The 24,038-nt window shown below is 53.3% G+C and overlaps 2 protein-coding genes and 1 non-coding gene across 6 annotated transcripts; 1 reads left to right on the top strand and 2 right to left on the bottom strand.

Annotated features, from left to right (window-relative positions):
• Positions 1-541: 541 nt before the first annotated feature.
• On the bottom strand, positions 542-9,784 carry TMEM235 (transmembrane protein 235). Of its 4 annotated transcripts, XM_043462277.1 has the most exons (6): positions 9,007-9,784; positions 7,554-7,637; positions 6,884-7,021; positions 6,177-6,399; positions 3,648-3,900; positions 856-2,762 (listed from the first exon to the last, which is right to left on the bottom strand). In XM_043462277.1, exons 1-6 carry the CDS (start codon positions 9,182-9,184, stop codon positions 2,721-2,723), a joined length of 918 nt encoding a protein of 305 aa, XP_043318212.1. In that variant the 5' UTR covers positions 9,185-9,784; the 3' UTR covers positions 856-2,720. The 4 variants fall into 4 exon arrangements, with proteins under 4 accessions (XP_043318214.1, XP_043318212.1, XP_043318215.1 ...); XM_043462279.1 differs by lacking the exons at positions 856-2,762; positions 3,648-3,900 and adding an exon at positions 542-581 and having other exon boundaries at positions 9,007-9,777; XM_043462278.1 differs by lacking the exon at positions 6,177-6,399 and having other exon boundaries at positions 2,645-2,762; positions 9,007-9,700.
• Positions 9,785-15,482: 5,698 nt separating this feature from the next.
• BIRC5 (baculoviral IAP repeat containing 5) lies at positions 15,483-22,773 on the bottom strand. Its single transcript, XM_043462276.1, has 4 exons — positions 22,589-22,773; positions 22,147-22,256; positions 20,534-20,651; positions 15,483-16,759 (listed from the first exon to the last, which is right to left on the bottom strand). Exons 1-4 carry the CDS (start codon positions 22,697-22,699, stop codon positions 16,670-16,672), a joined length of 429 nt encoding a protein of 142 aa, XP_043318211.1. The 5' UTR covers positions 22,700-22,773; the 3' UTR covers positions 15,483-16,669.
• On the top strand, positions 21,147-21,219 carry TRNAE-UUC. The gene has a single exon. It is a non-coding gene; the product is annotated as a tRNA-Glu (tRNA).
• Positions 22,774-24,038: the final 1,265 nt, after the last annotated feature.

Raw genomic sequence — 24,038 nt, 5'->3', positions numbered from 1 at the left:
ACTTTTGAAAACCACCTAAGAATAATCACTATTACTATTTTTTTTTTTTGCACATTTCATTCTGGATATATATGTATGTATATATACATTTATATGAATCTGCATGTGGATTTTTTAAAATAGGGGAGATAGGCCATCACATCAGTGCTTTCAGTTCAGTTCAGTCGCTCAGTCATGTCTGACTCTTTGTGAGACCCCATGAATTGCAGCACGCCAGGCCTCCCTGTCCATCACCAACTCCTGGAGTTTACTCAAACTCATGTCCATCCAGTCGATGATGCCATCCAGCCATCTCATCTTCTGTCGTCCCCTTCTCCTCCTGCCCCCAACCTCTCCCAGCATCAGGGTCTTTTCCAGTGAGTCAACTCTTCTCATGAGGTGACCAAAGTATTAGAGTTTCAGCTTCAGCATCAGTCCTTCCAATGAACACCCAGGACTGATCTCCTTTAGGATGGACTGGTTGGATCTCCTTGCAGTCCAAGGGACTCTCAAGAGTCTTCTCCAACACCATAGTTCAAACGCATCAATTTTTCGGCGCTCAGCTTTCCTCACAGTCCAACTCTCACATCCATACATGACCACTGGAAAAACCATAGCCTTCATTAGATGGACCTTTGTTGGCAAAGTAATGTATCTTTTTTTTTTTTTTTTGGTCTCTGCTTTTTAATATGCTATCTAGGTTGGTCATAACTTTCCTTCCAAGGAGTAAGCGTCTTTTAATTTCATGGCTGCAATCACCATCTGCAGTGATTTTGGAGCCCCAAAAAATTAAGTCTGGCACTGTTTCCCCATCTATTTCCCATGAAGTGATGGGACCAGATGCCATGATCTTAGCTTTCTGAATGTGGAGCTTTAAGCCAACTTTTTCACTCTCCTCTTTCACTTTCATCAAGAGGCTTTTTAGTTCCTCTTCACTTCTGCCATAAGGGTGGTGTCATCTGCATATACATCAGTGCTTTAGAAAACCCTTAATAGGAATCGTAGGAGGAGGAATAGCTTTGTGAGTGTAGAGGATACTTCAGTTTAAGAACGTCGTTTTAGCCCGGAGTAGTTAGAAGCTGCCAGAAGCAGAAGCGTAGGCATGGTGCTTAGGAGAGGACCTGGACTGGAGGCACGGAGGTGAGTCTGAGCCACAGGAGAAGAGGCATCCGTGGTGGGCCAAGAAAGCCTGTAGCTGAGGACTGCCCTTCTTTGCCTCCCTCACTTATTTTTATTTATTTATTTTTGGCCATACTGCGCGGCATGTGGGATCTTAGTTCCCCGTGCCCCCGCAGTAGAAGCTTGGAGTCTTAATCACTGGACCATCAGGGAAGTCCCTGCCTCCCTCCTTAGAAGAATCTAGATCTGTCTATACTCTGGGAAATGCAGCATCCAGGACTCCCCAAGGCCCCAGAATCACTCTCCTGTGTGAGAAGGTGACAATAACAGAGAAGGCAAGAAAACCAGCAACTCTAAACCTCCGCAGTGTCTCCTGCCTTGCCCCGCCCTGCCCCGCCCTGTAAATATGTACTGTGATAGTAATCACCTGAACTGAGGTGGGGTTAGTCGCTAAGTCCTGTCTGACTCTTGCCACCCCATGGACTGCAGCCCGCCAGGCTCCTCTGTCCACGGGATTCTCCAGGCAAGAATACTGGAGTAGGTTGCCATCCATTGCTTGGTAACAAATTACTCCCCCTCAGCGATAATCCTTTTATTATCATCGGGTTTCTGTGGTCCAGGAATTAGGGAGAGGAGTTCCGGGAGCGTCTCAGGAAGCCGCAGTGGAGACTGCACTAGGACCAGGGCCAGTGTGAAGCACCCACTGTGGACTTTGGCCAAGCCGAGACTGAGGCTCACCTGGGCTGGCCTCTCTGAATCATGGCCAGGTCTGTTCTAGAGAGGGAAGGGGCAAGTGTCCCCGCCCACCCTCGTGAGTTCTGGGATCTGAGGTTCACCCGTGTGTGTCTGGTTCACTGTCTGTGCCCAGAGGCCAAGCCTGTCTGCAGAGAGGCCCAGGGTTAAACCCTCACACTGCTGACGCCCAGCTGCTGTGGGAGAGGTCAGGTGAGAGCCTCCCAAGCTGAGAAGACCTGCCCACAAAGCCAGCCCCTGGAACCAACGTGAGGCCCCGGGGGTCCTCCCTGCCTGTGCCAGCCGAAAGTAAGAAAGAGCTCGTCATGTCTGCCAAAGACGACTCTGGATGGACGGACACACAGACCACACACAGGATGTCTCTGGATGGACAGACAGACACACAGACCTGGCAACAGGGTATCCCCTGCACTGTTTGTAAGCCATGGGTATGTATTATCTATTCTGAGAGTTTTTAAGTGAATAAAGGTTTAACTGCACACAGAACAAGCTGATTTATTTATGGACACATTGGCACAATGTTAAATGCTAAAACACAGGAGGTAGGAAGGGAAGCCCGCATTTAACATCCCCTTTCCCACCCCCCACCCCCTACTCTTTATCCCTCAGTGGGACTCTCCAAATGGTACCAGCCCCCGATGGCCCCCGAGCTTCCTGTAACCATCCCAAAGGGAGACTGGGGGAGGGGAAAGACCAAGGCGGGGAAGGCCACCATGGACCCCCGCACACACCTCAGACTCGAGGGCCCTGAGCCTGACACCAACGCTGAGCAGGTCTTCAGGTCCTGCCCAGAGTGGAGGGAGCCTCAGCCTTCACAGACCACGGTGACCAGGCATGGGCGGGCTGCCACCTTCCCGTCTGTCTGGCCCTTAGAGGCACATTGGGCCTGGGTCTGCCTCCATTCCACAAGCCTGCGGCCAGAATTCCAGGCTCTGGCCTCTGCTGCTCCGGGCAGCCGCCCCTCCTGGTAGAGAAGCCCCTCACTCTCCACCCTGGCACGGCTCCCGCACCCCACAGGACTTCCACACCCGCTTGCCCAGGGGCCCACACGGGACCACAGGCATCCCTCTGGGAACTACAGGCGAGGGTGGGGTCCCGGAGCGCCGGCCCCAGGACAAGGACAGAGACCTGAAAACAAGGGGGGCAGAGGTGTGCCCAACCCCCCTCTGCTCCCCCTGCACCCAGAAATCCAAGAGGCCCCCCGGTCCTCAGTCCCCTCCCCACCAACAGCTGCCCTGGGGAGGGGCGGGGGTAGGACAGACACGGCACGAAGGCCTGGTGAGGGCCTGGCACGGAGTGTTTGATGGATATCTGCTTCTCTCTAGACTGCCCCTCCGAGGACTGGGGCAGCTTTTCCGCCTGACACAGGTCCCTAGGACTGGGGGCAGCTGTGGCCCACCAGGGTGGGTGGGGAGGGGCGGGCACAGGCCACAGCCTCGAGAGGCAAGGGGACCCGCTGGGCAGCCAGGAGCCTGCAGCGCCCTGCCCCCTCGACCACCACAGCCATCGTCCCTGGTCCCTTTGCTCCCACTTTCTGGGTCTCACCTTTCTCACCTCTAAGAAGAGGCTAAACCAGTTAGTCCTTGAAGGCACAATGGGCAGGGGAGTGCCCCAAACATCAAGCAACAGGAGCCTAGATGCTCAGCTCTACCTGCCCCCCTGCTCCCAGTGAGGTCTCCAGCCCGGCCGTCAGAACAGGGCTCCCAGCCTCCTTCCTGTGGCCTCTCCGGGCCGGCTCGGCAGCCCCAAACCCCAGGAGGTGCAAAGGGAAATGGAGCCCCTCTCCCCCCACCTGCCTGCCTGGGACTCAGATGACCACAGAGTGCGGGGCGCCCGGCTGCCCGCCCAGGCTGAGGGCTCGGGCCGCTGCAAGCAGGAGGGCACCGCTGAGTGACTCCGCGGTGCAGGAGCCCCAGGCCAGGGCCAGGGACCAGCCGAAGCTGATGCGGACGTCCTGCACGTGCTGGGGGCCGTACTGGCGGGCCGTCTCTGCGAAGGCCAGCTGTGAGTAGCTGATGTAGATGACGACCCCCGCCAGGGTCAGGGCGCCTGGGGAGGAGGTGCAGAGTGGCTGCTCAGTGCCTCTGCCTGCTGAGGGCGCCTGCCCCACCTGGGACCCCGGCACGGTGGTCCTGTAGACATGGCCTCTGCCCACTGGCCTTTGGGAGGATGGAGGCTCCAACTCAGTCCTCAAACCTCAGGGCCTCACCCTACAAAAACCCCTTGCAAACAGCACTACCTACACCCCCAACTCACATAAATGCCCCTGCATACACAGCCCCCTCCCATCGCCCCTGGAGTTACACACACATGCACACACACACACATCCAGTGACCTCTACTGGCAGCCGGGAAGGGTGGGAGGAGCTCTAGAGCTCTGATCCTGAGCCAGGCCCCTGGCCTGTACCTCCGGCTCCCTCTTCCTCGCAGTTCCACCTCCCCACTTCACTGGCCCACAGTCTCCCCTGCTGACCCCAGCTCAGTGTCCCTCTTCCAGAGGCCCTGTCCCCTCCCCAGGTCTGAGTTTCAGGCCCTCCTTTCGGATCCCATGACCCCGGTCCGTCCCCAGATGAGGACACCCTCCTCCCTCCAGCCCTGCATCTCTGCAGGAAGAAGACTGGCTTTGAACCTAGTGCGCGGTGACCCTGGAGGGTCGGGGGCAAGCAAAGAGCTGGGCACCGGGACATCTGCCTGTCCACCAGGCTCAGGGGGACCAGCTCAGACAGCCACCCTCCATCCCACCACTGCAGGCTGATGTCAGGGCCTGCCCTTGGTGCCAGCTGCGGGGAATGCAGGTGGGGTCCTGAGACCCCCTAAGGCACTTCCTGGGTGCATGGCGCTCCCTCCGGACACTGCCCAGTTAAGGCACGAGGCAGACCTTCAGGGCTAGGTCTGCATCTCACTGGGACCCAGAGAAGGGGCAGACCCTGGGCACCCCCACACTGCCTGCCTCTTACTCAGGTCCTCTGGGATTCCTCACTTGACCAAAGACGGGAAGGACGGACTGGCCTCCACCAGCCTAGGGCTGGGTGGAGCCACCACAGAAGTTATGGATTTAATTTTGGGAAGCTGTGAAGCCAAATCAACTGCAGGGCTCTGGGACTGCGGTCAGTGCCCAGTGGGGGAGGGGGTGCTGAACACATCTCTCAGGCTTCTTCGGGGAACTCTGTGCAGCTGAGGCCTCAGAAACAGAGGTGTCTGTCTCAGCCTACAGTGGTCAGAGCTTCCAGCCAAATCCCCCCTGTCCCACCCCCACCACCCCCAACCAGGCTGCCCTACCAGCTGAGCACATCTCTTCAAGCCACCAGCTACTTCCGTCCAGCCTGGCTCTGGGCAGGACCCACCACTCTGCCAGAGTAAGCTCCCAAGCTGGACCCCGACCTAGAACACCTGATTCTTCCTGGGGACTGGCAGGAGCCAGACCTCTTCTGAACCTCAGACCTCCTGAGATGACTCAGGCCTCTCCCTGGCTGGCTCTGGAGCCTCGAGCTGGGTGATGGCCACGTGGAACTCATCACCCCAGGCTCCATATGCCCCTAGGCCCCTAGCTCAGGGCCCAGCCAGCGGCGACCTAGAACCCTCCGTGTCCCTCCCTCTTCTGCAGTGACAATGGGGGGGATTGGGGAGATCTGGCCTCATGAAGGTCCCCTTGGTGTGACAGTCCTGACTCCGGGCCCCCAGAGCTGGGTCCCTGGCCCCACTGCAGCCCCCTGGGCAGGCTCCTGACAGTGACGTCAGGGGATCTGTTTCAACCAGGAGCCTGCCATGCAAAGAAAGCAGAGGTGCGGCCAGCCCGGGCCTGGCACAGGGGATCAGATGGGGTGTTCCGGAACCCGGCCCGCTGCCTGCCCTCCCTGGAGAAGGGGGAATGACCCTAGCACTGCCTCCAGGCTCTCCCTCTGCCCACTGGCCAGGTACCTTGGTTCCAAGCACAATGCCAAGATTTCCTGTCACCGTCAGGTTTCCTGGTTACAATCCCACCCAATTACTCCTCTCAGTGGCGTCCCAAGGTCCTCTTAATTGGATTTTGGACACACATGGTCTCTGGGGTCAGGCTAGGGCTGATGTTTTGATTCCTCCTGTTCTCATTCTCTGAACCACACACCTAGGCTGCTGGGCCCCCTGGCAGTTGGCACCAACTCCCTCCTGACCAAGGCCTCCCAAAGGGCCCAGCAGCCCCTGGAGAGGAAGCAGGCCTGCCCAGGAGGGAGCCCGGGACACTGTGGTCTGGTCCCCCTGCCGCAGCCCTGGCAGGGGAGCCAGCCCAGGATGCCAGATGTGGCTCAGGCCTCGGCCCTGGGCGGGAGGGGCCACTGAGGACTGACCTGAGGAGCCTCCAGCCCACGGTCAATGACGGCCAGCCTTGGGCAGCTGGGGACACCAGGTGGCTGGCTGGGACAGACAGCCCCGAAAGGCAGCGATGGGGGTTCCAGGACCAGCTTCCTGCTGAGCTTAGGGAATCCTCCAACATCTCAGCAGGAAGTTGTGACCCAGGGCCTGCGTCCGTCGCTGCATCCCTGAGGGAGGGCTTGGCCCAGTGCCTGAAGGCTAGATGAATGTCAGTGTACGCACTGTTACTAGTCAAAGTCCGGATGTGGCACGGTTGGGGTCACTGCCAAGGAATCCAAGGCCCCGTGTCACCCTGTCTAATGCTCAGCCCTGCCTGGGTGATGCCACACCCCCACCCACGTTGCCCCTCACTGGGACGGTCTTGGAAGAAAAGGGGAATGGGTGAGGGCTGGTCCCACCCCCCTCATGCAGGTCCAGCAGGGCAGGTTCTGGACTCACCTCGGAGACCCTCGTGCCTCCTGCCCCTGGCAGCTCAACTCAGGCTCCTGACCCCTGTTCCTGGCTCTAGCCCCACATTCAGAATCCGCGCCCCTCCAAAGGCCCCAGGGCCACCCAGGGCACCTCACCTGCTGCAGCTCAATCCCCAGGGTGGGCCTAGGCTCAGAGCAGCCAGGGGTTGGGTCAGTGAGACAGGCAGCACCCCACTCCCAGGACCTGTGGCCCCCACAGCCCCCGGACTCACCCCCCAGCAAGAAGTAGCAGCCGGTGAAGAGCAGCAGAGAGATGCTCTGGGCCAGGGAGCTGAGGAGGCCACAGATCCAGCCGCACACAATGAGGACGAGGCTCAGGGGCAGGACCACCAAGACGGCTCGGTGCAACGCTGCCAGGAGAGGGGGTTCAGGGACCAGGGAGGGACCCAGACCGGGCCCCCGAGGGAGGGTCAGCAGAGCACGTCAGAGCTCTGTGTGCCTGGATGTCCTCCTTTGTAGGACACATGGGACTGTCCTGGCCCCGGCCAGAGGAGGAGCTGGACCATCTGATTCCCCGTGATGTCTCCGTGGTAACCACCGACCCTCCCAGGGGCCGCCCCTGGTCCTGGCACAGGGGCAGCAGACACGTGCCCCTCAACTCACCAGGTGAGAGATGCCCACTGAGTAGATTCATTTGGGAACATAAAAGAGAATCCAGAAGGGGCACAGGGAGGGCAAGACAGGCTGGGGTCCAGTGTCCATGGTTATAAGCTAACAGCAGAGCCTGGGGGCCGAGGCCAGTCAGAAGTTCTCAAGCAACTATGGAAATGTCCTCTGGGCAACACAGGGTCTAGCTGGAAGCAGTTCTGTGGGTCTAGGAGGAGGGATTCTGAGCCTTGCCTGGAGGTCAAAGAAGGAGGGTACTCCCACCCCAGCACTCACAGATGAGGCGCTGCACCGAAGTGGAGGCAGTGTCCAGGCTCTCACTGGCAAAGGGGTCGATCAGGGGAATGCAGCTGTTGTGCCCTAAAAAGTAGAAAGAACGCACAGCCTGGTGGGCTGGACATTGCTGGGTATACCCCACCCCCGTGCTTCTCAGAGATGGGTGGCCTGCCGGCTCTCACCACCCTCCACCGGGGCCAAGGGCCCTGTCAGTTTCTCCCCTGGAACTCAGAATTGGGGCTAAAATGGGTTTGGAGGGCTCAAGACCTTTCATTTTGTTTATATGATGTGCAAATAATGTCTACGTGGAGGCCTGTTGAAAAATTTCAAACACTGCAAAGAGGATGCCCTCAGGGCCCCCTTGGGCCTGCTCACACGTGGAGGCCAGGCTATGCCTGCAAGAGAAAGGGGCGTGCGATATGGGCACTCTGGCTCTCACACACTAGGGCACACACACATGCACAGCTCATGGACGCTTGGAGCTTTAGGCTGTCTATGTCGGAGCGTGTTGAATAAACTGGGCTCTCCTTCCTCCCCGGGAGCTCTGAGGAAGGCACTGTCTCTCTCTCTCTCTCTCACACACACATTTACACATGCTCCCACACATCCCTGCCACCCTGGGCATGTCCTGCGCAGGGGAGGCCCCCAGGCTGGTACCAGCTTGGTGAGGCCCCCAGCTGAGGAGCGTGTGGAAGCCCACCCCTCCCTAAACCGGACAGAGCCCTTGCCTCTCTGCATTCAGGTCTGAAGCCACGTGGCGCTCCTGTTTTCTGCCCTGTGCCAGGCCAGGGGGTGTGGGGAACAGGGGCCCTACGCCACAGCCCTGGCTCTGTCTGACAGGGAGCAGCGACCAGGCCAAGCCCTGGACAGAAACGGGGAAACGACTCCGGGTCACTGGGATGAGGAACCCGGGTCTTGCCAGGGCCCCAGCTCCCCAACCCCAGGCTTCCCCACCCCCACCAGCTCCCACCGCAGCCTGGGGCCCCTGCAGATGAGTCACAAGCACAGCAGCCGAGCGCCCCGCGTGCCCGCTCCTCCCACCCCGAGTCCCGCGTCTCCAGAGGCCTCATTTTCTCCCTGTCTGACCAATGAGGCTGAGGGACAAGGTCCCAGGTCACCCAGAGATGTCCTGCTACCTGCCAACTGACGTGCCATTGCTTGGAACACAAGACCGGCCCCCAGAGGATGAGGCCACAGGCCTGTGGAGGAATCCTGCTCTGGAAAGTTCTTGGGGTCCTTATGGAGCCACCCTAGGCCCCTCGTTTTCACTTCCCACCCTTGGAGGGTGGGAGTTGAGCCCTCCTCCAGCCAGACTGTCACGGAGAGAGATGGGGGGAAGGGGTGCCCCTGAGGGCAGACAGGCGGGGGAGGGGGTGTCTTCTCAGCGCGGCTGGGGGGGTGCGGCCCCCTGAGTCTGAGGGGAAGGGTCGCGTGGGGGAGGGGCAGCCGGTACCTTCGCAGATGCGCCAGAGCCCCGAGTGGGAGGAGAGCTGCCCGTGCCCGCTGTGGTTGCCGGCGTCCGCCACCTCCAGGAGGTACCAGTAGTCGCTGGCCACGGCGGCGGCCAGCAGCGCAAAGCTGAGCAGCGCGCCCAAGGCAGCGGCCAGGAGCAGCGCCCCCAGCCGGGCCATGCGGTCAGGGTACCAGGACCAGAGCCGAGCGGAGCGGGATGCAGGGGAGCGGAGGGAGCCAGGAGGTGAGGGGCAGCTGGGGGCTGGGGTTTGTGGGGAGCGCAGGAAACCGGGACTTAGGGAGTGGAGAGACCCGAGAGAGTCTCAAGAGAAGGGGTTCAGGGATACTGAGGGAGTAGGTCTAGGGAAGGGGCACGGGGTGGGGTGGGGTGGGGGTGGGCGGGGGTTTGGGGAGCAGGGCTGGGGAGGGGGCCCGGGAATGGGGAGCAGGAGCGGCAGGTGGGCTCTTCCGGGTGCGGTGCCCCTCGGGTGCACAAGGAACTCCCACCTGTCTGTGATCGCCAAGCTACCTCCGAGGGGAAAGGAGGAGGAGGCCGGGCTGCGCAGCGCTGTGTTCAAATCCCAGCGTCCCTGGCTGTGGGTCCCTGGGCAAACGCCTTAATTTCTCTAAACCTCCGCTTCTTCAGCTCCCAAAAACCCAAGCTGAGGAGGGAGGGTGGGGCCAGAAAAGCTCCGAGGAGGCTCAGCAGGAAGCCTGAATGGTGGGAGGCGGTTCCGCCACCTCCCCGACCCGCCGCCAGCCTCCACCCCCTACACTGGAGCACTTGGCTGCTGGTCGGCCCAGTGGTGTGGGTCTGAATCAGTCTCCAGGATCAACGACCAGAGGGTCCTGATAAGGTGGGTGGGTTTGCGAGGGGCTACAGAAGGGAGCCTGGCTTCCTATTAGTTCCAATTACTAATGCCCTGTGAGGCAAGGCCAGCCTCTGCCTGTCCATCACTCACTCACAAACATTAGCAAAGCTTCTCCAAGGACAGGTGGCAGGTGCTGGTGGGCCAGGAGGCAGAGCAGCCACAAAGGGGCCCCCACCTGGGAGCGGGAGGGCTGTCATGGTGAGGCTGCTGGGAGTTCAGCTTTGGGCGACGGGAGGGCCTCCACCCCAGGTCCTTGGACTATCCACTACTGCCCCTTCCACCGATGCAGGGCAAAGATGGGGGTCAGAGGCCTCACTGAGGGCGGAGCTTCTCAGACCACCAGCAGCTTCTCCACTTAGGATCATCCCAGGGCTTTCATTTCCAGGTGTTTATTTTGGCCCCCCTTTCTCTAGGTTTGCACAATATCATCACGAAGTAGAAGTAGTTCCAACAAAGTTATTGAAATAATCCTTCAGGGGGCATTCGGACACAGTGGCTAGAATCGTCCGGTATCCTGCCGGCCACGCATCTTTCTCACACCACACTCAAGATTGGGTGGGGGCACGAAGTGGGGATACAATGGGGTGATCCTGGCTGTGGCAGTTTCCGTACCCTCTTACCTGACAGCCCTGCTCCCAGCCCCTGCCCTGGAAGCTGGGTGCCAGCCGGGGGCCCTCCTCTCTCAGGGGGCATCGGGCCTGGAGGGTAAAAGAATCCAGCAGGCAGACAGAGAAAAGCAGGTGCTTGGGAGCAGCAGCGGTCTACAAAATTGGGGGTGGGGGGAGGGACTGGGGGAGCAGGGGAGAGTGGGGGTGGAGCTGGGAAAGAAGGTAATGACCCAAATGTGACAAAGATGGACACTTCTGTGTGCTTAAGCTACGGTTGAGAGATGGTGTTCTGTTGTTGTTCTAAATATTTGGCTGCATCAGGCCTTAGTTGTGGCCCGTGGGATCCTTATGTCACATGGACTCTCAGGCTCAGTCGTTGCTGTCCACTGGCTGCAGACCACACCGGCTTCAGTAGCTGCAGGCATAGTTGCTCTGCATCATGTGGGATCTTATCAGTTCTCTGACCAGGGATCAAACCCACATCCCCTGCATCGCAAGGATTCTTAGCCACTGGACCTCCAGTGTTTAGGTAGAACTAGAGGAACCCTGTGGCTGCACACTCCACACCCTTCCTCCCAGTGCCCCGCCTGTCTCCTGAGCTTGTTTGAAGAGGTCTCGTTTGCATCCCCTGTAACACAGAATACTCAGGGCGAGTGTTGGGCGCTGTCTGAGGCTACTGTGCCCCCAGAGCCCACCTCTCCGTAGAGGAACAGACATGTATCCCACTCCTGTTGCAGTGTAGATGGCCAGGTGAGCAGTCTACATCCCATCGCTTCAAAGCCCTGGTTCAGGGTTTCAACGCCAGATATGCCAGAGTGATTGATTGGACTGTCCCCAGACAATGGCTATCAGTCCTTGCGGGGCTACTCTGATGAATTCCGCCAGTCTACTTCCCTTGAGATGGACCCAAATTATACCCTAGCCCAGTTCTGAAAAGGTGCCTCTTAGAATGACCCATTATTTTTCATTATTCATCCTCCTTTCATCAACTTGTAACCCTGAACTTGTGAGCACCAAGCCTGTCACCAGGCTGCCGAGGCCTCTTCAAAGCCAGCATCAGACCACTTCCACTGAAATCAGGGGCAGATGAGAACTTTAATGGAAGAAATCCCAATTACGTGTGACAGAACAACAGGGCTGCAGCCAAGCCTCTTCTCTCTCTTCTTTAATATTTTTTTATTTGGCTGTGCCAGGGTTTAGTTGCCACATGAGGGATCTTCTATCGTCTTTGCAGCATGTGGGACTTTTTAGCTGTAGCATGCAGGATCTGGTTGTCTGACCAGGGATCAAACCTGGGGCCCCTGCATTGGGAGCACAGTCTTAGTCACTGGACCACCAGGGACATCCCCAGGCCTCTTTTCTTTAAACTTACATTGAACTGACTCACAGTGGCTGAAAGAACAGGATGCCTGAGACTAGGGACGAGCTTCCTGCTCCAGGCTGATGACACCATAAATGGCCCCTGGTGATGAACTGGGAAGCAGCTGAAACCACCGGTGAAATTACTCTCAGAGCAGCTCAGCATCAGCTGCTGCTGCTGCTGCTGAGTCACTTCAGTTGTGTCCGACTCTGTGTGACCCCACAGATGGCAGCCCACCAGGCCCCCCCATCCCTGGGATTCTCCAGGCAAGAACAGTGGAGTGGGTTGCCATTTCCTTCTCCAATGCATGAAAGTGAAAAGTGAAAGTGAAGTCGTTCAGTCGTGTCCGACTCTTCGCAACCCCATGGACTGCAACCCACCAGACTCCTCCATCTATGGGATTTTCCAGGCAAGAGTACTGGAGTGGGTCACCATTGCCTTCTCCGCAGCATCAGCTACACTACAACTAATCTTACTGCGTTTGGCAAACATCCTCCAGCAGAAAATGAACCTCCCTCAATCGCCCTTCCCTACACGTCAACTCCACTCAGCATGCATTATGAATTCATCCTAGGAGGCTCTCAAGACACCGTTCTAGCCAAAGTCAATCCTACTAAAGGGCTCTCAAATGGCCGGGGTCACAGCTGGGAAGCGCTGACATGCAGGGTGGCAGCCACGTGACCAGCCGCTCTCATCCCCCAGGACTCACAGGCCTAAGAAGGGCTCATCATGGCCACCTTGGATGCATGAGCATCTGTCCAGTGAGTCCAGTGACTGACAGGCTCTGCTAAGAGGAAATGGGAGGAAGCCACCCCTCCCCACCATCACAGAATGCACTTGCTGTCCCCAGAACGGACACTCCTGTTCCTCCACCTAGCACATCTTTTCCTTTCTTGTCTACTGGCAGCCTCCTCATTCCTGGACAAGCAGAATGCTCCAAGAGTTCCTCGTTGTCTCCTTGCTGCTCCTGTGGACACACACACAGACATTAGGTGACCTGCGTCTTCCCACCTTTCAGAGAACAAGGAGCCTATGAGCTCCCTGCAGACTTCAAGCCCTGGACGCAGCACCCAGCAAACTGTAAGTGTGCAAGCAAATGGACGGATAAATGTCACCACCCTGGGCATCAGGTGGAAAGCTGCCACAGAAACCTAGACCCGTTTGGTCCCAGTCAGCTGAAAATTGACTCAAATGCCGGAAGCTGAGCTAGTGCAGAGGAAGCCTACAGTTCAGTTGATTGACTCTACTTTAAGGCTAAATTCACCCAGGGCAAGACAGGGACTCCCCTGCAATGGAAAGCCCGGCTCAGAGCTTGGGTTGCACCACTCACCTCTCAGCTCAGACCCTAGGTGCTGGAAGCAAGTCCAGACATTGTACTGTAGTTACAACTGGGAAAGCTGGGTGAAGAGTACACAGAACCTGTTTCAGCTTTACAACTTCCTGTGAAACTTAGTTCAAAATAACAAGCTAAAGTCTGGTACGGTGAGATCAATGGAATGCTCAGGAGAAAGGTATCAGTTCATATATGTAGTGAGAACCTCTGAAACAAAGTTGTCTGAAAAACGGAATGGGGACGGTTTACTGCACTAGCCCCCTGGGGCCAGGCTGTTGCCCATAGCCCCAGCCCCCAAGGCTAGACACTGTCACTAGTGAGGGACCAGCTCTGGGGTCAGACTTCCTGGATTCAAATCCCAACCTGAATGCTTTCTACTTATGTGATCTTGGACAAGCTATTTCATCTCTTTATAAATCTCCACTTTTGCATCCAAAAAATGTAGTTAAGATCCCAATAGACTTTACTGGCAATCGTTGACTTTAAGTGAGTACAACCTGCAAACGGTCCACATCCCAGAGGGGTGCCAACCTGCAGGTAATGGCTGGCTGGTGCTCCATCTTGCGTAGCGCTGAGGATGGAGGATCCCCATTCCCCAGGCTGTCCACTGACTCTGAGCTCGCCATACCTGACAACTCTCACCACCAGTTACAACCCTTCCAGACTCCCACTGACTTGAAGAATCAGAGAGGCAGACACATATTTGAGAAAGTTGAGGCTGTTGCCCTTAGTAAGGGCCTAAAGCTTCATTAATGGATGTCTGGTAAACTTTCTGGACATTGGCAGACATTAAAGCCCAGTGATATGTTTTTTTTAGAATATAAGTTTCTAGAAGAGGAAATGTGTAAGATGGCTGAGGGGTCAGGGCCAGCTTAGCCTTGCCTCACAGCACAGCCTGAAAACACAAACTGCAGCATTACCCATCGTGCAAAAGAAAGAGAGCAAAAACATTTTCTCAGCTTCTATACAATGCCAGTTTGTAAGGATCAGTTATTATTCATTTACAGATTGGCACAAATATCAAAAAATAAGCAGCTGAGATGAATATAAAGGCTGAAATGCTTTCTTTTCTTCATAACAAAAAACACTGCAATATTCTCCATACTTGGAGGGAAAAATTAATTTTACTGAGATATGGCAGAAAAACATGTCTGAGGTGCGTTTTTCATAGCTGGTTTATACATGGAATGAGTCCAGATGACACAAAACGCTCTGGTCTCAAGTGGCTCTTGCAGAGGAGCCCAAGGCTGGCTCTGTCACTCTGCAAGGACTCACCCCTCCCCCACAAGCACTGGGGTGGGACCAATCAACTGGCAAGCTAAGGAGGGACCGCCATGAAAAGCCAAAAATATTTAAGAAAGCCAGTAGGGTCTGCAGTGTTTGAAATGAAGTCGTTTTTATTCTTCAGCAACTACCCAGATGACCCCCAGAGGTTCCAATAGGACAGTAACAATCCACCCTGCAGCTTTACTTCATGAAGGATGGTGAAATAAAATCTATCATCTGAAAATCAGGCCTCAGCCCTGCGTGAGCCGGCCTCGGGGAGGAGAGGAGGAGACCGCTGCGGAGGCGATGCTGTGGCGAACGTGGCGCAGATGTGGAGCAATGGAGACACAGCCAGTCAGGGCTGACAGATCGCCTGCACGGCGCACCAAGTCCCCACAGCTCTGAGCCAAGTCGTTTAGAAGGGATTCAGGCCACTGCATTGTTCTCGCAGAGGAGCAGCCAGTGTGCGCCCTCCAGCTCACCAGGCCTGGCTAACCGTGCAGCAATTTCATGACAGTTTCTGCCAGATATTTCCTGCTATCTTACTTTGTCTCCAAATCCACCTAAAGTTCACACTGGTGTCCCCAATGACTAAGAAAGGCTTTGTGCTCACTTTTAACTATAACTTATCCTGTTATGCAAAATATTAATTCAAACAAGAAAACAACACTGCAGAATCTTAGGAGGGGCTGAGGGCTTTGTCCCAACTCCTCTTTACATGAAAATCCTGTTGCCACACACACAAAAAAAGCCAGCTGAGGCCGCACAGACTCTAGGATCCCCGCATCACTGGTGAGGAAACTGCAGCTCCAATTCAATAGGTGCCAGGCCCAAGCCCACAAGGCAAGCACCCCGTTAAAGGGCAGAGTTCGGGGCCGGAGTGGGTGTTCCACATGCTTTTTTTTTAACAACTGCTCCAACTCTTTGCTTAGTCTGTGCTGGGGCTGAAACTCATACATCATCATCACATTTATGATCTTGCAAGACTGAGAAGAACATAAAAAAATGTTTGTTTTTTTTTAATTTCCCCCAAAGAGGTTTTGCAATCTACTTTTTAAATTAATTTATTCCTTTAGGAAGATTCACAACTGGAAAGACAGGAGAATGATCAGTTGCCTAATGCACATCATTAACGGAAAGAAGGTATTTGAAGAGTATTAATACTTAAGACCATGAACTTCTTCCTCAGATTTTTCATCCCACCCCTGTGTGCCCCATCCAACGGATGACAGCTGGGCCACAGGGGGACTCCCCAGGAAGAATCCACTCTGACTGTGTGCTCTGCTATCCAGAAGCAGTGAGCCAGGCCTCTGAAACATTCCTTTTCTGCATGAAAGACCTCCTCCTCTATTGTAGAAAAATGTTGCAACCTTGCCACAAGCGATGGCAGAAGTATCTTTAAGCTGACCTCAAAGCAAGAGGCCAGTTCTACTCTCAAGACATCAGTCCTTCTGCATCCCCCTCACCAAGTCACACACACTGCAGTCATGGAAAGGGCTCTGATACAGACCAAGTCCAGAGGCAGAGCCTGGGGTCTAATCCCATGGCTAGACCTGCGAAACAAACTCACAAGATGGGGTGATAAGGAACCCCTAACATACAGGGCACTTCCAGAGGCATGGCAGGGATGGGCCGTACAATCTGTCTGGGAAGAAGGGAGCTGCTGTGACACCACAGACCTGACGGGGTAAAAGAGATGGTCACAGGACCTGCAGACATCAATGTGAGATAATATAGGACATCTGGAACATGGTAAGTACACACCATAAATGCAGATTATTATGCAAGTGAAACTTAAAATGGCATTCTTAATCCTGTTTGTCCAGTCATAACGGACCTATGATCACATTCACGCATCACATCTCAGCTGGACAGCCAGTCACCAGCTTCGTGAAGCCCAAATATGTTGCTGTAAAAGGGCTCTACCCATGTGAGCAAACGTCTCCCCTCACCCTACTAAGTCCAGGAAGCAATAAAACGAAAACTATCAAAGAGAAAAGACAGGGTCAGTTACTGTACTTAGCTCCAGCTATATAACAGAAGTAGCCCCTGGCACCAACTTCAAGAAAAAAAATAAAAAATACAGTTTAAATATTCTAATTTCAAAATGTTGACGTTCTGCTTTCCTAAGGCACAGTTAAGAGGCCCCAGAGAAAAACTGGCAACGCTGAGGGGTGTGCCCTGGAAACGACGCGTCTGTGTCGCTGTGCAGTGACAGGGAGGTGTCACTCCAAGGCCGCCAGCTGCTCAATGGCACAGCGGACCTTCTTTGCAGTTTCTTCAAATTCTTTCTGCTTACTGTTGGTCTCCTTTGCCTGGAATAAAGAATACACATGTGAAACTGAAGCTCTACGCATGCTCGGATAGGGATGCCCAGCTATATGGGGTAAATATTCTCATTCACATCAACTGCCTCTTTCTTTTTTGTTGTTTTTGGCCACATCATGCAACCAGGGAGCTTAGTTCCCCAGCCAGGGATCAAACCCTGGCTCCCAGGCCTAACCATCAGACTGCCAGGGAATTCCCCTCAAATGCCTCTCATCCGAGTTGCCTCATGATAATTCTAACAGAAGACACTGATAGACGGCTTCGCTCGTACCGTACCATTCTACCTGCTCCACACACGCGAGCTCACTCACCACTCCATGTCCTGTGAGGTAGACGCCACCTTCATCTCCATTATACAGAAGAGGAAGCTGAGGTCCAGAGTACCATCCAGCTCAGGGTTACCCACTAGTCTGTGGCAGAGCCCTGATCTTCCCAATACCCTACATTGCTTCTGAAGCTCCCACAGAAAATCCACAGCCCTCCTCTCCTCCCCGTCGAGCATCAGCTTTCTCCTCAAACAGAAAACCTGCCACCTGCGGTTGTTCTTTGAATCTGGCTTCCAATCTTTCATTCTGCCAAGTGCTCTCCAGGGGGACAAATGATAATCACGTCAGCAAATGCAGAAAGCTCTTTCCCAAATTCATTCTACTTAATTTCTCTGCCATATTAACAAACAAACAATAGGTTTTTATTGGGTTAAATAAGGAAAACAACAGAGGTAACTTTTCCCAGAAGACGGTGGTGGATGCAGCAGCAGGAGCAGAGCACACGGTGTGCTCCCGGGTCGGACCCCAAGTCCCAGCTCTTCCTTGGCCGCACACCAGCCAGCCCCCAGGTGGCTGCCTGGCCAGTCAGTGGTCCTTTTGACTGACCAGCAGCATCTCAATCAAATGTGGGGTCTCATTAATTCAGAGCATCACGACAGACAACACTCGTTCCTTGTTTTCAGTATTGTAAATGGCAACATGTAATTATCTCACCTGGATAAATGTGTCTTAAAACTGTATACTGCAATCCCATTGCTAATTTAATAAATGGTTTAAAAGATCCGCTCCCAACCTTATTTCCTATCAGAGAACAGACAAGGTCTGCATGCCAGCCCACCTCCAGGAGCGATGTACTCTAGATGGTTCATCCTGGAGCTCTAGCAGGAAGCAGGTGGGCCTCTGGTTACACCCATTCCCTGCACTTGGCTCTGACCCCAAACCCTACTGTCCACATCCACTCACAAGCATATGCCCATAAGGAAACAAGAGGACCTGAATTTTTGTATCAGGGATATATTATTTGCAACAAACCTCACAACTGGGTGTCACTTTAGAGCAGCCCTATCCAACAGAATTTTTTGTAATGATGAAAATGTTCAATTGTCTGCACAGATCATTAAAGTAATCACTGGCCACATGTAGCTACTGAGCAGATAAAATGCCACTGGTGAAACTGAATTTTATTTCATTTTCTTTTTATTGGCTGCACCACAAGACTAGTAGGACCTTAGTCCCCTGACCAGGGATCGAATCTGTGCCCCTAGTAGTAGAAGCGCAGAGTCCTAACCACTCCCCCATATATACACATTTAAAAATGGTCTGGAAGGAAATACACCAGTTATTGGCGCTTACCACTGGCATAGGGGTGAAGCTTTTGGTTCTTCCTTACAAAAGCTTTATATTTTATACTGATAGTTTATTTAATAATTAAACAAGGTAATAAAAACAAATGCATAGATTTTAAAGTATTTTGACTTGAGGAGAACAAAAGAGCAGTTGCAAAATGGAAGCAAACCATTTTCTTCCAATCTCCCCACTTTTCTCCTGGGTGTTTCCACCTGGTTCTGGTCTGGTTCTGCCCCCACTGCTGACACCCAGATAAGGGAGGCCCAGCATCTCCTGGGTCTCCTCCTCCAGTCCTCCTAAGTCACCTCCCTCAACAGGTTAACCACCTTCCTCTATCAGATCACAGGATCACAAGCACTCAATTTTCTAGGACTGGACTGTGACAACTATAGTGTCTGTCTTCCTATTTGTTTCAACTACCAAAACATCTTTGTCTTTCTCAGAGCTCCACAATCTGGCTGCAGTCTCACTGTTCTACCCCTTAACATTCCTCCCATTTGCACAGGCATAGCTTTCCCACAACTGTTCCCAAAGTACACAAGCTGGTCTTTCACTTTGAACAGGGCTGGCAAAATACACCCTGTGGGACACATCCAATCAGCCCATGGCCTGTTCTTAACCCAATGGCTAAGAATGCTTTATGCTTTTAAATATTTGTGGGAAAAAAATGAACAGAGAATAATTTCTAGGGCTTCCCTGGTGGTCTAGTGGTTAAGAATCCACCCTGCAAGGGAAACCAGTTCGATTCCTGGTCCAGGAAGATCCCGCACGCTGAGGAGTGACTAAGGCCACGGGAGACAACCACTGAACCTAGAGCCTGCGCTCCACAGGAAGAGCCACCGCAACGAGGCCCGCGCGCAACTAGGGAGCGGCCTGAACCTGCTGCAGCCAGAAACGGCCCGAGTGCCGCGACAAGACTCACCACAGCCAAAGAATGAAATGGATAAGTAAACAAACATTTCCTTTTAAAAAGGAACATCTAACAGAAACTCTGTGGCCCATGATGGCTAAACACTTACCCTCTGGGGCACTTGGCAGAAAATGAACTGACCCCTAACCTCGAAGGCCCTCTCTAGCCCTCATCCTAATTCCAACACGGCAGTTCCCCAAACCTCCATTGAATACATAGCTTTACTGACCACTGACTTCTCGCTTCTTGAAAAACTTTTCGATTTTGTCCTTAGCATTTAAAAAGTACCATATTAGACAGAATTATGTATATTGATCTCTAAAAAAGAACATGATTTTCAAGTTGAAAAGGATCTCAGAAACCATGGGGTCTATCCTCCATTTTACAGGCAGGAAACTGTGATCAAGACTGGTCTAAATTCACAAAGTCTGTGACTGGCAGAGACAAGTGTTATGCCTGGACTCCCTGCCCAGGGCTTTGCTAAAAAGAAATTGAATACCTGAATATTTATTCTTCGTAAAGCTACTGGATTTAGCACAGAGAGGATGCTCAGTTAAATGTGAATATCTTATAAATAAGTAATTTTTAGTAAATACCCACACAAAATGTGAGATATATTAAAAAATTATTCCTTGTGTACCTGAAATTCAGACTTAACTGGGAGTCCTGGTTTTCTCTGGCAACCTTACTTCTCTACAGCCCAGGCTGTTTGGGAGCTGCTTCTTTATGGACTCATGGTTTCACTCTCCCAACAACCTAGTTTACCTGTGCAAGAGTCAAAGTTTGCCTGAAAAGATCCTTTCAAGGTCTAGTAGGACTGGCACTTCTTTCTCCCAACACACATAATGCCCCTTCCTGACATACTGTCTACTCTGTGGCTCCAAACCCTCTGTTCCCACCTCTGCTAACACATGAACACACTCCATATAAATGAGCTACCATCTCAGTTGTCACTGAGGCAGGAATGCCAGCCTAGCCCTCACACGTCCCACCACCAGAGGTCACCACAAACTGAGGGCACCTCTACTCAGGGCATGCATTTTTTCTGATTGCACACCCCAAGGTGACACTCTAGGTCACATGCTTTTCTGTCCTTTTTATATCTTCACACACACATCTGAGGGGTTGATAAAGTGCTGAGGAACAGCATCTATGCAGTGTTTGTGAGGGACTGGGAGTTTAGTACTAAAGATGCTGAACAGGATTTGCTCTTGGTTCTTATTTCCAGTGATACATACGATTTTGTTCTTGGTTCTTTCTTTATCCAGTTTCAAAAATTCACTGAGGGTTAATTCTTCAAACTGCTTCTTGACAGAAAGGAAAGCACAACCAGATGAATGCTTTTTATGTTCTTCTCTAGAAAAGACAATACATGAGCATGTCAACAGAGACAGTGAAGTTGAGGGAGAAGAGTTCATTACCACCAGTCTCCCTCCCCACCTCAGAGACACACGTTGCTCTGCTTCAGGAGCAGAGTAGGAATTCTGAAGTGGATGCAACCAGTGCCCGGATCCACATTCCCACACAGCTCATCTCAGCATCTTCTTGGTCTGTGGACACTCCCCATCCCCATCCTATGGCTGGTATATTCTATCTGGAGTCCTTTAGCAAGCAGTAAGAAAAGTGTTAGAGTGTAAATCTAAAGGTACCACATGTCAAAGCCCTTAAAATCGTCCAGGAATCATTTGCAGTTATCTCATTTTATTGGACTTATGCCGTAATCTATTGGTTCAGAGAAGGGCACTACTGACCTGGTTTCTCCAGGGAATCCTTGTGCCTGTACGATCATTCTCTCCAGTGGGAATTATCCCTGCATAGCAGACAGCACTAGAACCAGAACAGTCTGGGGACTTCCTGGTGGTCCAGTGGTGAGGACTCAGCACTTTCATTGCTGAGGGCCCAGGTTCAATCCCTGGTTAGGGAACTTAAGATCCCACAAGCTACTTGGTGCAGCCAAAAAGAACAAAAAACCACAACAACAACCCAGAACAATCTAGAAGAAATACACAGCCACACATATTCCAAGAGGACAGCCAACAGTAACTATAATTTGAAAACATTATAGCACTTGGAAATTCACTCCCAAGAATACAACCAGTATTTCTCCACTGATCCCTGGTATGATCACCATGCCATCCCAGTCAATACCGGGTCACAAGAGCAAACACGTAGGAAAAACAGTAATACTCTTCCTGCCAAGAAGAGAAACAACTCCAGAGATTCTCTAAGGCAAAAATATTCAAATTGTGGAAGCTACTGATTCTGACTGGAAAAAAAAAATGGGAGGGGAAAAATGGGGTATTACATTACAGGAAGACAGCTGCTGTCTGTATGAATATATGCATGCACGGAGACACGGAGACACACACACACACACACACACACACACACAAACTAGACGCAAAGAACAAAATCCAAAACACTGAGTGTACTACTTTAAGGTGTGGTTTTTCTGCTGTATGAATGATGGTCCAGATAATAAAGTTTCAGATTTAAAAACTCTAAAACAGGAAAGGCACCTGGACAGCTCTAGGTCACAGCAGGATCTGCTCCAGTATTCTAACTTAAAGGTATCAAGAACCCACAGGAAAATGCCTTTTTTAACATCCATCCAGAAGGATATTCCGCCAAATCGGGTGGGATTAGGTTGAAAGCATCTCCAAGGTGCCAGCAGCAGAATCACCCATTACAATAGCTGTTTAGGGCACAAAGGAGGTTGGAAAGCTGAAACTCTTTCACTAATCCTTCAAAATTCAGGGTTTTTTTTTTGGAGGAGCCCAACACAAAACAAAAGGTCTCGATGGAACTGGGGCACCCAGGAAACCCAGTGAGGCCGGCCTGCGGGACTTACATAGGGTCGTCATCTGGTTCCCAGCCTTCCAACTCCTTGAAGCAGAAGAAACACTGAGCCAAGTCGGGCTCGTTCTCAGTGGGGCAGTGGATGAAGCCTGCCGCGGCCATCTGCAAGGGAGAGCTCAGCTCAGGCCCCAGCGCGGAGGAGGGGGCCCACAGAGGGGCCGGAGCCCGCGGGAGAGGTTGCCCCGGGTCTGGAAGCCCACAGTAGGCTTGGGGCCCGAGGGAGAGGTCGCCCCGGGCCCGGAAGTCCACAGAAAGGCCGGAGCCCGAGGTAGAGGTCACCCAGGGCCTAGAAGCCCTCAGGATTGGAGTCCGACGGAAAAGTCGCCCCGGGCCCAGAAGCCCACGGAAGGGTTGGAGTCCGCGGGACCGGTCGCCTCCGGACGGGGGCGGGACTCTTAGGGCGAGGAGGAGCTGGGGACTCCGGGAGGTCTTACCCGCTCCGGGGTGCAAGCGCAGCCCTCTAAGAAGGGCCAGTTCTTAAACGTGGAGACGCGGTGGTCCTTGAGGTAGAGCTGCCAGGCTGGGGGCAACGACTGGGCACCCATCCCGCCGCCGCCGAGCGGTGCCGCGATTCAAATCCGGCGGTTTACGGCCTCCGCGAGGCATGTCGGGAACGCGCCTCCCGCTGCCTTCTGGGAAATGGGAAGCTGTGTGGCGCGGAGCATGCTGGGAGTCGTAGTCTCGCCGCGCGGCTCTGCAGCTGTTCATTCGCCACCGGGCGAACCCCTCCCCGTGGCTTACTTACATCCCAACTACTTGCTAAGAGTGGTGGGAAGAGAAGCTGGGGATGTGCTGAAGCCTCCGTGATAGTTTCAAGGAGTGGCCCCTGCGAGCGCGAATGGATTAAGCCCTTTCAGCCTGCAAACTCTATTGGTTTTGTGGGCGCCCCATTCCAGAAACCATTAGTGCTAGCTTCCCCAGGCGTTGTGCTGGCCAGATTGGAATATGTGCTGAGGCCCGTCCATCTAGAAGGCATGCATCCTCTGGGAAAAGGTGTCACATAGATGAAGTCTACAGCTTAACCGCCACCCTTGCTGGAGTGAGCTGTTCACTCTTTTATCAAGTCTTTTATCGAGTCTTTTCACTGAAGCTTCTTGGAGATCCAGAAATTGATCCCTGTCGCTTTGTTCTTCCCTTTCCACCATAATTCCTCAAGAGTTAGATATCTCTTCTAAGTCCCTGCCCCAGAGATGCAGATAGGGGTAAACAGAGGTGAAGCCATGTGTAGAAAGAAATAATGCCCACTGCCCTCCCTCCAGGAGACCTGGGTGTCCTCTCAAAGAGGTGGGAGGGGATAGGAATGTGATTCAAGGAAGTGAACAGCCCAAGGATAGTACACCTGTATAATAGAAATGATTGCCCAGGGAGCAAGCATCTGCCTGTAGGCTCAACCAGATTGGGTTCAGAGAAGGCCTGTGTAGCTGGTACGCAGCCTCAGGCAGAGGCCCCAGCCTTCCAACTCTCGGAACATCCTCTTTGAGAGGTTTTTATGGAGGTTTCACAAGCTTGGTTGATTGAATTGTTATAGCCATGCTTTCCGGGAAACAAACTCACTCAGAAGGACAATGCAGATAGTGGAGTGCAGTTTATTACACCAGCGGCCCCAAGGCAGAGTCTCTTCTTAGCCAAGGGCCCCAACCAGCATTTGTGAAAATCTTTTATACCCCATGTGTACGTGTCCAAACCCACCAGCCCAAATCCCTTGAGGCTTACAAAGGAAGGGTAAATACAATCACAATAACCCCATCATTCACGTGTTCTGTGTTCAAACAGTTAATAATCAATAAGCCTGTGGTTACCTTCTGATAGATACTGTCCGGAGGCAGGGGTGATTAGTGTCTGTTTTCTCTTAGGCAATGAGTAACCTGGATGTGATCTTCAAGA

Source organism: Cervus canadensis, chromosome 1 (assembly GCF_019320065.1).
Source record: "Cervus canadensis isolate Bull #8, Minnesota chromosome 1, ASM1932006v1, whole genome shotgun sequence".
Classification (NCBI taxonomy): domain Eukaryota; kingdom Metazoa; phylum Chordata; class Mammalia; order Artiodactyla; family Cervidae; genus Cervus; species Cervus canadensis.
Note: the sequence above shows the minus strand (reverse complement) of the source record. Positions and strands in the feature narration are given on the sequence as shown.